This window comes from Manis pentadactyla, chromosome 2 (genome assembly GCF_030020395.1).
Source record: "Manis pentadactyla isolate mManPen7 chromosome 2, mManPen7.hap1, whole genome shotgun sequence".
In the NCBI taxonomy this organism is placed as follows: Eukaryota; Metazoa; Chordata; class Mammalia; order Pholidota; family Manidae; genus Manis; species Manis pentadactyla.
This window is the reverse complement of record NC_080020.1, coordinates 98548020-98565414: the sequence shown is the minus strand read 5'-3', so window position 1 is coordinate 98565414 and position 17395 is coordinate 98548020. Positions and strand designations below refer to the sequence as shown.

The 17395-nt window shown below is 36.4% G+C and overlaps 1 protein-coding gene across 4 annotated transcripts in view; it reads left to right on the top strand.

The window, feature by feature from the left end:
* Positions 1 to 17395, top strand: part of GPBP1 (GC-rich promoter binding protein 1) — an 81539-nt gene that overhangs the window by 37422 nt on the left and 26722 nt on the right. For 3 of the 4 annotated variants that reach the window (XM_036901470.2, XM_036901491.2, XM_036901499.2), the window contains exons 3-7: positions 4206 to 4325; positions 10985 to 11108; positions 11245 to 11468; positions 15082 to 15148; positions 16178 to 16237. In XM_036901470.2, the coding sequence (XP_036757365.1) occupies positions 4263 to 4325; positions 10985 to 11108; positions 11245 to 11468; positions 15082 to 15148; positions 16178 to 16237 (538 nt within the window). In that variant the 5' untranslated portion in view covers positions 4206 to 4262. The remainder of the gene's footprint in view (positions 1 to 4205; positions 4326 to 10984; positions 11109 to 11244; positions 11469 to 15081; positions 15149 to 16177; positions 16238 to 17395) is intronic. The other variant, XM_036901510.2, reaches the window with a different exon arrangement.

Sequence of the window (17395 nt, the reverse complement as noted above, 5' to 3'; positions counted from 1 at the left end):
CTCCTATCCCTGCCTAGTCTCTTGACTTCCTATTCTGATTCCTTCCCCCCCATGTGGATGGTTTCAACATATTTTGTGAGCTCAACACCTGTCTTGTCAGTGGGTTTCAGCTCTGGGCAAGTTCGCTATGGATTCAGTGTGACCAAATAAAATGACAGCAAAATGTTCTTGGGGTGATAGGGTTATACCCAACTTTATTTCCAGGTGGCAGGTCAGTCACTAAAATCCGGTTCACTCAGAGCGAGTCTGCATGCAGCAAGCCGGTCTTTGCCTCTGGGCCCCTCTGTCTGCACAGCCATCCTTTGGGCCCTCTGTCCTCACAGCCATTCCACACAGCCGTCCTCCAGGCATCTCTGCACAGTCGTCCCACACAGCTGTCCTCTGGGCCTCTGTCCTCGGCCCTGCCACTACTACAGCCTCTGCTCTGCTCTCCTGCAGCCTTGCAGCCGTGCCACTGTGTCGTGCCCAGAGCACTGGGCGGAGCTCTTTACATAGAGTCAACAGCCATGTATTGCCCACAGGTGTCCAGTGAGCTAGTCAACCGCGGGCAGGTGAGAATCCTGGCCACAGGAACTCTCATTTTATCCACAACACCCCATTGCTGACTGTCCCTATGCACGGATGCCCTTCTTCACTGTGCTTTGATGCTGACATCCACTGCTGGGCCCACTCCCAGGTGTTGATACTCTAATACTCCTTTTCTGGCTCTAACAATCTGGATCCCTTGGCTCCTTTGTTGTGCTCCATATAGTTAGGGACTTCAGGCCTGAATTGGGAAGAGGAAGATCCACTTTTTAAATGAAATCTAGTAATAATATTAAACTAAGCTTATACTAAAGGAGTATTCCACAGGTATATTAGAAGGAGAAGTAAGGACTAATATGAGTATTTTTGGTTCTTCTTATTGAAGGAATATTAGTTTGGCTTTAAATGTTTGAAAGAAACCTTATTCAGAGGTTGTATGTAGATAGTTTGGTAGTAAGGGATAGTTTTGTCTTTTTATATCTCTAACAATATTTCAGGTCAAAGCTTGCAAGGTAAGTAGTAATTTATCTTAATTTTCATGAGGAGAAGAAATGACTGATGTTAACTTGTCAGGTCATCCAGCAAAGAATACTTTGAAGTTTTCTTTAAAAAAAAAAATCTGTATCTGTATTTTTGCCTCAAGTTAATATGGCTTAGCTATTGGTTGATTTTGGCTGTTTTTGATGGGCTTTGTGACTTTTAAAGCTTATTTAAGTTACTTGAATTATAAACCGATAGACAGTTCCATGCTCTTTCTCATGAAATCAAGTAAAGTAAGCTTTTCATTGAAAACACTTGGCACAAATTTGATGGGTTCAGAAATATAACGTTACAAGAAATAGGAAAAAACCCTGTATCTTGGTGTACTTTCTGCCAAAGTGCATTGTTTTTCAGCCCAAAGATATATTTCGGACTTAATATATCATCGGATATTTCTTTTTTTGCCTGGGGGTTGGTGGGGGGAGCCAGGCACATACACTTAAAAATGTTCAGAATTTAGATTAGGGGTATTTTCAGAACCACTTCCGTCCTGGGGAATTTTTTATTGTTGCTGGTTCAGACTTCAGGCATGGATTCATGAACAAGTTATAAATTGGATGACATGAAAAATTAGGGTTTTCATATGACAGCATTTACAAATCTTAATTAACTCTTAATGTCGACATTTAATGTTGACATGGGGCCATTAGACCTTATAATGGATTTTGGTAGAAGATTCCTAATAGGAATAAACTGGGTGTTAATAGGACTGTCATTTGCATATTCCCCCCAACCCCTGACTTTTGGTAGTAATCTCCTTTATGTACCAGTTGGTATCTGTATAAAAGGAAATATATATTTAATAAATGTATTTCTGATAGAGCTATTTGTTTTAGTTTGTGTTAAAAAACAAAATTTCATCTAAGTAAACTTAAAGATCAAATTGGCTTTATTCAACAGTTCATGAATCAGGCCAGCACCCCAGGTAGCTAAATAAAAAGTAACTCCAAAGAGCTGTACAAAACAGACAGCTTTTATGTAGGCAGAAGTGAGCAGGTAGAAGGAAAAAGCAGATTACCTCATCTATCTTTGGGGAACAGAAGGGTCTGTCAGGTGGACTGCCTCACTTGGTGCTGGCCACGAAATTCCAGACTGACCTGTTGAGATTACACACCTGGAAAGGACTGAAACTGCAGTTAGGTTAGGTGTTAAGTCTTGGTTTGCTGATGAGAGGCTAGTGCAAGTGACTCCATTTGGGCCTGTTTCTTTTTTAACATTTGTCAGAACTGCCATAAAGTTCCACAAACGGTGGTTTAATCAAAAATTTATTTTCTCATTGTTCTGGAGGCTAGAGGCCTAAGATCAAGATGCGGGCAGGGACTGCTCTCCTCTAAGACCGCCCCTTGGTTTGCAAATGGCCACCCTCTTGCTGTCTCTTCATATGGTCTTTTTCCTGTACTTGTACAACCCTGGTGTGTGTTAGTGTGTTCAAATTTCTTCCTTTTATAAGGACTTAGAGGATGTAATTGGACTCACCCCAACAGCCTCATTTAAGTCAGTAATTTCTCTAAAATGTTTTATGGAATTTGTCTCAGGTTTTTCAAATTGTAGCAGGTATTTCCCACTTATAGCACACATGAGCATTTAGCATTTAAACATTTTCATTACCATGGTGAGTTAACCAGTGGTTTCTGTTTCTCCTGTCTGGCCACACTTAACTTTTTTTCAGTAGACCAGTACAGTTTGAGATAGTAGAATGAGAGAATATTTCAGTAATATCTTGAGACTTCCCCCACTTCCACTCCCCCCCACCAAATTAGTATGGCTTTAAAAAGTTCTGCCATAGCATTTACATTTGAAAGAATAATTTTAAAAGAAGATTAACAATGGTATCTGTCATTTTGTTTTTGAAAATTTCACATTTGAGAGTATGCATTTGCAACAATATTACATTTGTGTTTTGTAAGTTTAGATATTTTGATGTTCAGAACATTTGGTTTCTTCATTGACTAATTGTTTGAGCTCTGTGTTGAAATGAGTATAGCTGCCCGGTTGGCTTCTGCCTTATTTAAAGAAACTGAATTTACTGTTTAGATTGGGCGGGTAACTTGAAACTTTAATTTGTATAATTGAGAGGCTCTCTCAAAGTTAAATTGAAAATGCAGAATAGCTATAGTTCTAAAAACATATTCATTTATGATGATTGTAATAAAAAAAAAAGCCTTTTGCTTATGGAAATATCCAGTCATATAAGTAGAGAGGGAGCAGTACACCTTGTGCCAACGTTTATAAACAATGAACAGCCTTGTTTCATCTATACCCCTATTCAGTATCCCCTGGATTATTTTAAAACAAATTCCAGGTACATCAATTTAATTGTAAAGACTTGAGTGTATGTATGTCTTTTATATGTGTACCATCATCATGCTAACCATTATCACATCTAAAATGATTAATTTCTTAACATGTAATATTCAGCTCATGTTCAAAATTAGATTGTTTCATAACCTCAGTTTTTTAAAATTAAGTTGGTTTGAGTAAGGATCTGTATATGCTCTACATGTTGTTTTTGGTTGATCTACCTATACAGAGCCATTTATTTGTTGGAAGAACCAGCTGTTTGACTTGTATAATATCCTGTGATATCGATTTGATTAATCACTTCCCTTAGATGTCCTTTAATTTCTTCCTCTATGTTGAGTTCCTGCACATTGGTAGCTAGATCAAATTTCAGATTGTGTGTGGGGTGGGGGCCAAGAATACATTATGTGTATTATGCTATGTGCATCATATTGTGTCACATCAGGAGACAATTGATGTCTAGTCTTTAATAAGACCATTACAATATTTTTAAAAAGCTTTATTGACATGTAGTTTATTTACAATAAAATAGCCAGTTTTAAGTGTACAGTTTGATGAGCTTTGAAAAATGTGTACATTTGTAGAACCATCAAAATCAAGATTAATACTCCATTACCTTGAAAATTTCCACTTTCCTTTGCAGTCATTCTGCTTCTTCCAGGCCCTTTACCCTTACTCCACTGATAAGGCTTTTGTCACTATATTTTTGCCTCTTCTATAACTTAATTATAAATGGAATCATATAATAGTAAGATTATTGTAATTTAAAGGAGATACAGCATGAGGAGTTAATTTTGACCAGGAGCTAAGGCCTAATTCCTTCCATTTTTATATGACAGGGACTTGCCATGAGGTGTTGAAGCCTTGTTTCACTGAGTTGGAGAGACTGGACCTAAATGGCGCAGCATGACTTTGCTCCAGCCTGGCTTAATTTTCCTACTCCACCATCATCAACGAAGGTACTCTTTCTTGCATCTCTCTCTCTTTTTATCTTTCTGTCTGCCTCTGTTTCAGTCATGTTGTACATACATAATGTAGTTAAAATGTGAAGTCTTCATATTTTTGTGGAGAAATACTTTATTACTGTCTAAGTTATTTAATATTTATTGTTTTTTATGACTTAAAAAGTCAGTTTTCAATATACTACTTATAATACTACACCATTTACTTCAGAGTTGTCTTTTGTACTAATGGAAGTTCCACACTATTTTAATTCAGACCACTAGATAAACTGAACATTGCTTTTATAGCTTAACTTTTTTCTACACTGTTCTTTATATTGTTTGTTTACTTTCCTATAGCTATGTTTTAAAAAACCTAGGTTTTGGAGTCTTCCCAATAAATAAGACTTTGGCACATTACTACAATTTTGGGAGTGCTAAGAATGTTGCATCATACCAGGACTTACTGATCTAAGAAATGTTCATTTTACTTAAAAGCCAAAACATAATAGTTTGTAAAAACTTGGCTAGACATTGAAATTGTCATCAACTTACAAGAAGTGCCAGGAGGGACCTTGGAATTGGTTAGAATCAGTCTACCTGGTTTAATAGCTGCCTTGCACTTTGTTTTTTTCTCAGTAGGACAAAGGAATCAAGAGATGGTCCTGATCATCTGCTTGCCTATTAATCAAGCTCTACCATGATAAGACCTTCTGGGGTGTACTTTTTTTGGGTTATAGGCAGTTCTTATAAAAGAGTTAACTAAAAACGGAATAATTGTAAGATTTTGAAAGCTGTTTCCCAATAAGGACTACTCAGATCATAGTAGTTTTGGCCCATAATGTAATATATTGAAAAACCTGCATTCTCCTAGAAAATGTTGTTTAAATATGGGACTTAATGAGCATACAGACTGACCTTATTTTATTCAGATGGATTCTCTGGAAGATTAATGGACTTGTCTGTTTTCATATAATTAGTGTGAGCCTAGACTAGAATCCAGGATGCATTTCCTATTCTGCACTCTTCCCATAGGACTCATTTTGGAATTCTGTGAAATGATTGAACATTCCATTTCAATACTATAAAATGGGATTTTAAGTTGTTGGAAAATGGGCACTCTGATTAAGCTACTTATCACTTAGTTACAAAACTCTGTTTGCCCCTTTCTGTCTCATGTGTAGGTAGGTCTCTGGAATTTGCTTCCCCACTTTTACTCCCTCTCCAGGTGTTCTTATCTATACTTTTAGGGGATTCATTTTTTTACCCAGGCCTACTTTAGAGTCTGGATGCATGAATTTCCTGCTTCCTCCTTTATTTCCTTTTCCTCTTTTGTTTATTTTCTCTGAAATAAGTATAAACTTGTTTTCATTTTTAAGTAGATAATAAAAATTAACCAGTACCTACCAAGTTAGTTACAAAGCATTAAAAAGCTTGAGAATAATTCCAGTCTTCATTGAAATGTTAATCTAAGGATGATTAAGATTGACTACTGTTATGTGTGGTGAAATTCTTACTGCTTTCTAGAACCAGACTCTTGATCCTGGTATAGGCCTTCATGAATGATGATTTTGAGAATTGGGATTGCCTAGTCTTAAATCCTCAATTATTCTAATTTATTCTAAATCATCTCCTGGAAATGTTATCAATTAGAAGTCTTAAATAGCAGTATTTGAAACTGTTTCCTTAGGCCTTCCCCAGAGTGGTTTTGACACACCCACACTCGCCTTTTAGTAATGACTTTTTTTCCTATACCTTCTGTCTTATTTTTAACATCTATCAAAATGACCAGCTGTGGGGCTCATTTATTATTAACCTATTTTCTGTTGGAGCCCTCTTAATCTCACCTGAATAAATGGAACAGACATTACTGTATTCGTTCTCTGTTTCAACCTCATGGAAGTCTATTTATTTTTGTTAGAAGGGATAATACGAGGACTTGAATTAAAGATAAAAATGGTTTCAGAACTGCAGTTTAGTAGGTTTTGAGGTGTGTAGAATTTTAGCCCCATCATGTGGTGAAATTTTAAACTGCATGTCGTTGATGATGTCTGTGGCATAGCTTTGGCGTTTGAATTGGGGGTGGGGGGCGGGAACCTAGTAAGAAGTAAATTTTCCATGTTTTTGTGTGTATAGGTAGAATTAAAATAAAAGTCATGTACCTGTGTTGCACTAATACCTAAAAATGCAGATTGCTCCTCTTCCTCGTCCTTCAACATCAGACCTACAGTTTGAAAAGTAAAATTTTTATTTTTTAAGGAATACTGGATTAAAATGGTTGTAGATACTGAAATTTAGAAACCTTTTTAGATACCCCTGTTTTAGATATTTCTCCTTCTCATTCTTACACGACAAAGGGATACCTCCACCTGATCACAGGGATCAGTTTTCTTTTTTTTTTATCATCAGTTGTTTGAAGAAGTAAGATCTCTGGGGTGTGGTATTAATAGAAAGAGTAGATGGGTGGTAGGAAATTGAAAGTAGGGGCATTTTTATTCTTTCTAAACAAAAAACAGTAACGTCATGATAGTGTACCATAGTCTATACATTTTCGTGTTTGTATTCAGTGTTTTGTGGTTATTTCTGTGACTCCAGTGTAGTATCAGTGTCTGTTCAGTCTTTCATGGCAACATTTGAAAAACAATGATTAGTAGTGTTACATTCCTTCAGTAATGTAACAGTGACGTTAGGCTAATAATATTAGAACATTCAGACTAGTAGCCAAGTTCATTGAAACTTTTTGTTTACCATGTAGAGTCTTGTTAATTACTGATTGAGATATTACGGACATAAGAGAGAAAATTACTGAACTATTTTTTAAAGGAATCAGAAAAATATTTAAAATATGTAAGAGATAAAGGGATTTTTTTTTTCTATCTGGAGGAGATGGGTGTGAGTGGGACAAGCGCCTTTTTACATAATTTGCAGAGATCTGTTATAACTCTCACCTTGGTCCACATTGGACAATGTCGGGGAGGGGGGGAACTCTGTAAGAAATGTGCTCAACCAAATGGTTGTTGTCTACAGATCTAGGACCATGTCAGTCCAATAAGAGAATTCAGGTGGCCAAACCAGATTGTTCAAATTCCTTAGGTTCTTTTTTGCCCAAGCAACCACTGGCCTGGCCTGCAGTTGCTCTTAGGGAAAGAAAAAAAAAATCATGTCTAGGGATGATAGACCAGAATCCTGAATTTTGTAAATGGGTCTATATAATCTCATAATTCTTCACTTCTTTCTTCTTGATTACTCTCTGCAAAGTGTCTGAGATTATCTCTTTTTGGCTATGTTTCATTCACTGACCAGTCAATTATTAAGATATGTGAAGAGATGTTTGATGCCTTGGGGTTAGAAGAGTATGGAATGCCCATTGAGTATTTGGAATATTGCTCCATAGCAGTGTGGCCTTTTTGACAAAAGAATACTGTTGTTGGAATGTTAGTGGTCTGGAATGGCAAAAACATGACACAGGTTAATTTCAAGGGTTACGATGGTGTGACCAGAGTGAGCTCATCAGACTGTAACCTGAAAAAGGCTTAACATTGATGAGACAACATTGATAGTTCTAAGAAGTGGTAAAAGGTTTGACATAGTTGCCCTTGTATAGTATGATGGCCTTCACTGCAAGACAAATGGACCAGCTGTTGGTGGGAATCACAAGTTGGCATGTGATGGTGGCTTCTGCATCTGCATCAGAAAGATGAAAGTCCTTTATTCTGTGGCCAGTCTGTAGTGGATGTATGTGTTTCATGTTTGGTGTGATGGTGGATTTAGGTAGCATGCTACAGACTTGGTCAGCATTCTGATTTCAGTCTCGATGACATTTGCTCTTGTACTGTGTCAGTATGAGTGACTGAGATTGTCTCATCTGTGGCTGCAGTTTCCCAGTTTGTGATCCAAAGAGGTGTCTTTATTTTACTCTGTAGATGTTCAGGTGATGGACAAGATGACTAGGCCATTGGCAACAGCCCAAGAGTCAAGGAAGTATAAAATGGCTAGTCCTTAAGACTGTTATCTAAGGCAGGGGTCACAGTTTTCATACTAGTTTCATATTAGTTCCCAGCATTGTTCTGACTGGCACTTACCCATTTGGTCTTCCACAATTGCTGGGTCTGAATGACTGCTGCCACCTAGTGGACAGACAGCATCATCTTTTAATTTAGTCTAACCATCAGTGATTCAGGCCCAGGCATTTCGGGGAACTTGTGTGACTTGAGGTTAACTTTCCTGCACCTTGTTGCATGTAGCAGGGAGGGGAATAAAATTATTGCAAAGGGTAATTGGTACTTCTTCATGCAAAACTGTAGTGTCCTTAGGGCCAGGCCTTCTGCACCCTGGAACACACTATTTCCATTTGATCAAAAGCCCTCGTGGGCCCTTTCCTTGTTAGTCCTTGGTTTGAATTGTTTTCAGTAAGAGCTCAGCATTAGGGCAAGAGGCCACATTCTCTTTAAAAAAGGAGTGGTTTTGGTGCGTGTGTCAGGGCAGATGTCACTGCTGTACTAGGAAATAGCCCCTCTGAATACTCCACTAGCCATAAAATCTTCAACTACATTTCTGATTTTCTTTTTTTTCCCTTCTGGGAGCCTATATAGTTTTTGCTACACCACCTGGAAGGGGACAGGAATCACCTGTCAACCTGTGACATTCCCTGAATGGGAGAATCTTGAGCATTTTCAGTATAAGCATGTAACATTAGTACCAACTGTGAAATACAGCAGTACATTGAATTGGCCTAAAGGCCCTACCTGCAACATCACTTAAATTTCCTTTTCTTTTTTCTGAATTTTCTCTAAACTGTCAGACTGGAGCACTAGAACACCTTTTCCCACTGTTGGGATGCAGACTAAGGAGTTTAGTAGATGTACATCAGAGCTACAGCCTAAGCTTTCAGGATACTGCATTATTTCTTCAGCTGGAGATGTGGGGAAGTGCAGACTGCCTCTCTGGGAATTGCATGGGTGGTTTGTTGATTCTTTGTTCCTCTTCCAGTTTCTCAACCAGAGTTGGTGTTGCCTCCTCTCCTGTGTCTGTACCTCCTGGCTCCAGGGAACACTCAGGCTGGGACCTTTCCTGTCCCCAAACCCTACTCTGCCATGGCTTTGCCCCACATTCCTCAGTACACTCAGCTATCCATATATGCATAGTACTGTCCCAGTTGAAGTGGTTAGAATGTTGACTTGGGAGCCTGTTTCCAACAGTGCTCTAAAGTTTGTCTCCCATTCCTTAAATGCCAACATACGTGACTTCCTCTTTACAGTGCTAAGGTCTATTTAGTGGGGAAAGGAAGGGAACAAGGGAGTACAGAGAGCCCAGAAAGCTTCCATTCCAAGAAGCTAGGCTCTGCATTTACTGTTACAGTAGAAACAGTAGCATCTCAACCTTAGCAAATTCACTTCTGATATTTTTAATCTTTCCCAGACTATATTCTCATTGCTGATACTTTATTTCAGCTTTGGAGATCCATTGATTCAGCAGCCACGTCATGCTGCATTTCACCTGCGACTCCATCATTAAGATGAAACATTCGCTTCCTTTTCTTACTTGAGTTAAACTCCTAAAATACTACTTGGGCACTTTGTTTCAATCCTACCACTGTTGGCCACTAAACAGTGAGGGACTCTTATTTCTACCCATCACTTGGATGAGAGCAATTGATGCCAAATCCTGGAGAGTCTTCCTATATGCCCTAATGTGGCCCAGAAGATCCTTGTTTTTCTTTTTCCAGAGTATTATAGCTTTGTCTGCATCACATCCCTGTCATCAGTCAAGATTATTTGGGTCTGGGAAGGGTTTGGGCCTTTAACCTATTTGCAAGCTTAGCAAGCTAGCTTATTTTTGTCACATGGATGCTAGTGGAAGACATGAGATGATCAAAGACTTCATCTTTCATGGCACAACAAGCAGCATAAGGATGAAGCTGGGGTAGTAGGGAAACTGGCCCCAGGAATTCCTGCAGGGGCAACATGGAGGGCCCAATTGGATGATAGGGGTATGTGTAGTGGGTTTGCATTTTAAATGAGGAACCCTACTCTTTGTCCTGGAAGGAATTGTACAAAAGTACAACCCAGAGAAATGGTCAGGGCATTGAAAAAAAAGTTTGGAGTTCTGATTGTGATTTTATCTGATTAATATATGAACATTGGGGAAAAACAACAAACTTTATAAATATTTGTAAATTTTACAATTTTTGTGCATTTCTAATTTTTTAAAATAGTCTTTATATGTTTTTCTTTTGACACTAACAGTTATTTTAGGGATGAGTTTGGAACTAAATCTAGAAGATTTAGAATTGTAGCTTCATTTGCTACGATTTTCTGACATTGAAGGAAAAAATCTTAAGTGATTTAAATCAAGTAGTGTAAGATACAGAATATTAATTACATTTTGCTTTGTTTCTCTTACAATGTCATTTTACCTTTAAAGTCTTTGGGTAAGTAGATGTGGTTGTTGATTTCTTTCAGAACTGTGCTCTTGTTTCTGTTAGGTAGAAGAAGAAAGACCAGTAATGTAATTCATCTTACAGTTAACAGTTACTAAACACATTGAAAGTAACAACAAAATGTTCTTAACCACTTAGAATTCTTGGAAACAAATTAAGCGAGTTTTATTACTAGTTTTTAAAGTCTTACATAGGTTTTAAATGTGTATTTACCTGTATACTTAAAATTTGTTTTCAGTCATCATTGAATTTTGAGAAGCATTCTGAAAACTTTTCATGGACAGAAAATCGTTATGATGTGAATCGTCGACGACACAACTCTTCAGATGGCTTTGATTCTGGTATTGGACGTCCTAATGGAGGTAAAATTTGTTAAGTAATAAAAGAGTTTAAGAATAATTTTCTTCATGTTCTTTTAAGATTGTTTTGATGGTGATTCAGTCTTGAAGCATAACCATCATCTTTGCATTTGTAATACTTTACCATTATCAAATAAAGGTAACTTTGGAAGGAAAGAAAAGAATGGATGGCGTGCGCATGGAAGAAATGGTACAGAAAACATAAATCATCGAGGGGGATACCATGGTGGAAGTTCCCGTTCTCGTAGCAGTATTTTCCATTCTGGAAAAAACCAAGGACTACATGAAAACAACATACCTGACAATGAAATGGGGAGGAAAGAAGACAAAAGAGAACGCAAACAGTTTGAGGCTGAGGATTTTGTAAGTTTCTTGTAACTTTAATATTCTTTATTCTTGCAAGTAATGTCTCTGCAAGTGAAGTTTTAGTATGAAGGCTCTCATGAGATAGTATCAGTAAAGCCCATTTTCTATAGAGATCATACTTAGGGGGTCCAATGAATCTATTTTTAATCCATAATTTTGTGAGGCTTTTCATAATCTTCCCTCCCTCAATTCTGTCCCTCTTTATCTCCCACCTCCTCCTTATTCTTCATGTGGTCTTTTAATACTTTTGATAAATTTTACATCATTTCTTACTTACAAAAACTTAAGGAATTTCCCTTAGATATAATGGCTGAGTTTACTGGCTTATTTGCAAGTGCATCATAATATTATCTCTAAAAAGTTATCAAGCTTATGGAAAGAATATTTTACCCCGTTACATTTTACTTAGTATGTTCCTTTTAAAGAACACTTGATTATTCATATATGACTCTGAAGCTAATTTCCAGGTTAGTTCTCTCTTCAGCTACATTTTCTCTTCAAAAGTTTGTTCGTGGTCAGGGAAGGCAAACTAATTGTTAGCTTAGGTCAGGTACAATTGGGAATGTTAACTCCACTACTAAAGACAAGTATAAAGCAATTAGAAACAAATTCTTCATTTTTTCCTATTCCTAAATCTCACGACATGACCTACCTAACTATGCTTCTCAATTTGCATAAAAATTGATCCCAGTGTACGATCTTTTTTCTTTCTATTTTTTTTTAATTGAAGTATAGTTGATATACAATCTTATATTGGTTTCAGGTATACAACACAGTGGTTCAGCAGTTAGCTGTATTATTAAATCTTCACCCCCCACCACACACTAGTACAGTTACTGTCTGTCAGGATAGGAAGATGTTACAGAATCGTTGACTGTATTCTTTATGCTGTACTACCATCCCTGTGACCAACTTATATTATGATGGAGAATTTTGTGTCCCTTTACCCCCTTCACCCTCCTGAACTGCTCCCTCATGGTAACCACCAGTTACTTCTCAGTGTCTGTGAGTCTACTGCCATTTTGTTTGTTTTGTTTTGTTTTTAGATTTCACAAGTAAGTGAGATCAAGTGGTATTTGTCTTTCTCCACCTAGCTTATTTCATTTAGCATACCCTCTAGGTCCATCCATATTGTTGAAAATGGCAGGATTTCTTTTTTTTTTTTAATGGCTGAATAATAGTCCATTGTGTACATCTTCTTTATCCATTCATCTATTGATGAACACTTAGGTTGCTTCCATAGCTTGGCTATTGTAAATAGTGTGGTTATAAACATAGAGGTGCATATATCTTTTTGAATCAGGGATTTTGTTTTCTTCAGGTAAATTCCAAGAAGCAGGATTACTGGATCATATGGTATTTCTATTTTTAGTTTTTTGAGAAACTTCCAGTAACTGCTTTCCACAGTGGCTTCACCAGTTTACATTCCCACCAACAGTGTAGGAGGGTGCCCTTTTCTCCACATGCTTGCCAACACATTTCTTGTCTTTTGGATAGTGGCCCTTATAACTGGTGTGAAGTGATACCTCATTGTGGTTTTGATTTGCATTTCCCTGGTGTGATTAGTGATGTGAAGCATCTTCTCATGTGCCGGTTGGCCATCTGTATGTCTTCTTTGGAAAAATGTCTACTTAGGTCCTCCGCCCATTTTTTAATCAGGTGATTTGGTTTTTTGGTGTTGTGTTGTATGAATTCTTTATGTACTTTGGATATTAACCCCTTATTGAATAAATCATTTACAAATATATTCTTCCATATTGTAGGTTCTCTTTTTGTTCTCTTGATGGTGTCCTTTGCTGATGTACGGTTGTATTTTTCTAGCACTTACTATGATTCAATCTTGGTAATTTATTTTTCTGTACATATCATTCTTTATTAAACATATTTGAGTGGCTATAGAAGTTCTAGTGGTTCTTGGCTGTCGAAATACATAGGTGAAGAAGATAGGCAAATGTCCCTAGCCTCATTTAATTTCTAATCTATTTCAGGCTTTCAGAAAATTAGAACAAGTAATTTATTTTGTAGAGAAGACAGGAAGTGACTGGGTGGCTACTTTGGTGAGGTTTCTGTAGGGAAGTGATGTTTAATCTGGCACCTACGTGATGAGGAGTGAGCTTTTTTAAGACTGGGAGGAAGAGGGGAAGAGCTGGTGCCAAGGCTCTAAGGTTAGGAGCAAGCTTGTTATGTTTCAGGGATAAAAATTGGGCCAGTATGGGTAAAGAATAGTATCAGACCAGGTTGTAGAGGGAAGAATGGATTTTAATTGAGTAGAACTTTTGCAGGTAAAGATAAAGAACTTTAATTCCAAATGCATCAGAAAAAGTCTGGAGGGAAGTCATGTGATTGGATTTTAGTTTTTTAGAAGACATTCCAGTTGTTCCATCTTGATTGGGTTATAATGAGAGCAGGGAGACTGGTTAGGAAGCAGTGGCATTAGTTCAGGAGAAAGTGATGGCTTGAAGTGAATAGCTGTTTTGGATATGGTTTGATGGTAGATTGGGTGGTAGGTCAAAGACAGTTCGATAGATTGAATTTAGAGCAGGGGAGTGGTGAGGGAAAGAGAAGAACAAAAGATTCTTAGGTCCTGTAATTGAATAACCTGGAATGGCTATGCCTTCCAGTTTGGTGGTCCATTTTTGCCACGTGCTAGTTATTTATTATAAAATGGAATTTTTATAATGTAAACAAACCAGGAATGGTAGTAATATGCTCTCATAGTGTTGTGAGAGTTCATTGAGTAATACAAGTAAAAATCACTTAAAACAGTGCCAAATGCATAGTGAATGATAAAAGTTGCTGCTGCTGCTGCTGTTATACTTTTATACCCCACCTTTACTTCCAGGATGGTTAGGGGGAGGTTACAGTCCTAGACCTGGAATGTAGGCTTATGGTGTGATTTCTAGTACTCTATTTTTTAAACAGTATGTAGAACTTTCACCAAACTCTTCTCAGTCCTATTTAGATAGTGTCAAGGAATCACACTGGTTTGCATGCATACTTTTTTGGAACTTTGTAGTAATGTCCAGTAGAGTGTTATAATTCAGTTTTGTGAGTAATTACAGTGTTTACATTAGGATTCATTCTATTCAACATATACTAAGTACCTTTTTAAAAGGCAGACTGTGATGCTAGTTAATGTGGAAAATACCTGATACAATTACTGGAAATACAGGATTCCAGAGAGTAAACCTAACTAAAATTAGCTTTAGAGTACACATTCAGTATTCAACTCAAATTTTCTTTTTAATGTCCTCAACGTCACCTGTGCCAAAAGGATGATTTCTTGGATTGATGAAGACAACATTCTCACCTTTGCTCTGTTTTTTTATTCATACTTCTTCCTCAGGTAGTTAGGGTTGAGAATACTTAAAACACTTAACCTTTCCCTTTACTTCCTCCCCACAACTAGGAGTACAGATAGTAACCATTTTAATGGTTAGCAGAATAAGCTGATGAAAGTAAGGTTTATGAATAATTAGTCTTCAGTAGTTAAAGAGTTTATTATGTTTTATCAGACTTTTCAGGATGGTTTTGAGATTACGTTATTTTTAGTTTTTACAGTGTGAGCAGCTTGAACATCTGTTTTTTTCTTTTTCCAATTTTCTTTCAGCCTTCTTTAAATCCTGAATATGAAAGAGAACCAAATCAGAATAAATCTTTAGCTGCAGGTGTATGGGGTAAGTAATTTTTTAATCTATCTTTGAGAGGTATAAGATTTTATTTGTAGGTTTGACTTTTGTGTTTTGTTAAAATAAGTAGTAGTCTAGGATTTAAACTTCCTCTTTTAAGTATCTGTTCTAAGCTACAATGTGCTAAGCTACAAAAAAAAGGTATCACTTATCTTTTAAAAAAGAAGGTATTGGGGATAAGATTTGTACAACATGTTAGTACCATTAAATATATACAAATAAGTTTTTTAATGACCGTAAGTTAATATAATGAATTGATGTCATTTTGAGAGCAGCCTGATAATCTAAAGAAACAAAAATTTTAATTAAAATTTTTAGTTTTTCAAAGTTGAAAACTTAAACTGAAAAGATAAGTACTTCTAATCATAGTGTGACATAAAGTTAACCTTTTTACTTATTAAAATGGTTCTACATAGAGAGTATTAAAAGTAATTGTATAAATTTGCCTGTGGAACTAGTCTGTGTTTGAAATTGTCTTTTTGATTGTCAAAGTTTAATGACAGTTTTTCTGGTAATAATTCCCTGTTCTTTAAAAGTGTTGAGAGTTTAGTAGCATCTTACAGAAGATTAAACTGCACTAATATTACAAGTTAGCTTTAAAGTTTCAAGTGAAGTTTAAAATAATGGAAAAATTTAAATACAAAGATTTGATATCTGAAAAATAAATATAATTATTTGATACCAAATTCCACTTTGGAACTTGTACACATGTTCATTTGTATTTTTCTGTTGAAGATTTCATCAGCAACTTACCAGAACAAAAGGATTGTGGCATATGACAGCATACTAGTCCTAACAATAAAGGCATTATTTTAAACTTTGCCACTTCCTATGCTATTCTTTATTGTATTTATGGGGTGATACTCTGGGGACTTACTTTGTTTTCTTTTGAACTCCCGATTTATTTACGGGCTTTTTGAGGGTGGGGGTGGGGGTGATCAGGCAGTTTTGTTAGAACCATGTGAATGGCATTGTTTTTTCTGTATTGCAAATTAGTATTTCTACCACTCTCCCCAGGCCTACACGCCCAGGCACACACATACCCAACCAAAAAAATCTCCCAAGCTCCTCTCTTAGGTATGTTTCCTTATTATTCAGTTTTTCTGGGAACAGCTGATTGCATAATATAGAACCACCTGGAAGGTGTTAACTAGAATCTCTAAGAAATTAGGAATAATTTGGATTTGATAAGAGTGAAAGTAAATAAAAAATCAAGAATGTCAGTGAGCATGTCATGTAAAACTACCTGTAGATACTATTGGTACTGATCCTTGGTTGATTTTAATAATTTTAGAAATGATTTAAAGGCAAATACATCTTTGAAAATATTGAGAATAACATGTATTAATATAAAGATTTTGATTCTACTGTTTCAGGGTTGGTCTAAGGATTTTGAGCAGTAGTTGAAAAGATGTTTAAAAGGAAGATGTACTCTTTTACTGTGCCTTAGGTAAACTAAGAAGTGTCTGCATTAGAAAAAAGAAAATGGTTAATTGTGGCTTGGTTAATTATTAAATCCCCAGTACTTCCCATAGGAATACAATGAAACTTTCATTGTATTACACTTCACTATTCATTTCTCACTTTACCCCCTGGGTTCCCAAATACTGTTTTCCCCATTGCAATATTTAAAATAGCCATGTTCCTGAGGAAGACATGAGAGAATTTTAGGAAAGACTTCAGTAGAACTTTTCTAGTGCTACTTCCTTCCAGGTAAGTCAAAATTTAATATGGAAATATAATATGTATTAAAGATATTAAAAAACAAACCAATTTGTCCCTGTAACTACTATTCTTTTATAGATAAAAAATTAGAGGAGTCTAACCACAATATCCAATTTAAAAAAACTTGAAGGAAAATAAGCTATTTAAAGCATAGAAAGTTTAATTTTACTTAGAACTTAATTAGCTTTATCAGAAACCTTCATGCAGCTTATATCTGTGACTTCTGTAGTGTTTTCATCTTGACCATGATCACTGTTGTTTGGTATATAAGGTTAATTAAGGCTTGCCAAATCAATCTATTCATGTTCTTAATAATTTAAAACTAAAGCAGGAATTCAAGGTACTTCAGTGTGCTGGTGAGAATTTTAAAATAATTTTAGTTGTGTGATTGACTTAATTGGGGGGAGGTAAAAAAGAGAAAAAGTGTTTATATGTTTGTGTGCACTTTGAGACATAAGTAGTGACGATTTTTGTTTTCAGAAGTCCTGGCTATTTTTGTGTTGACAGAAT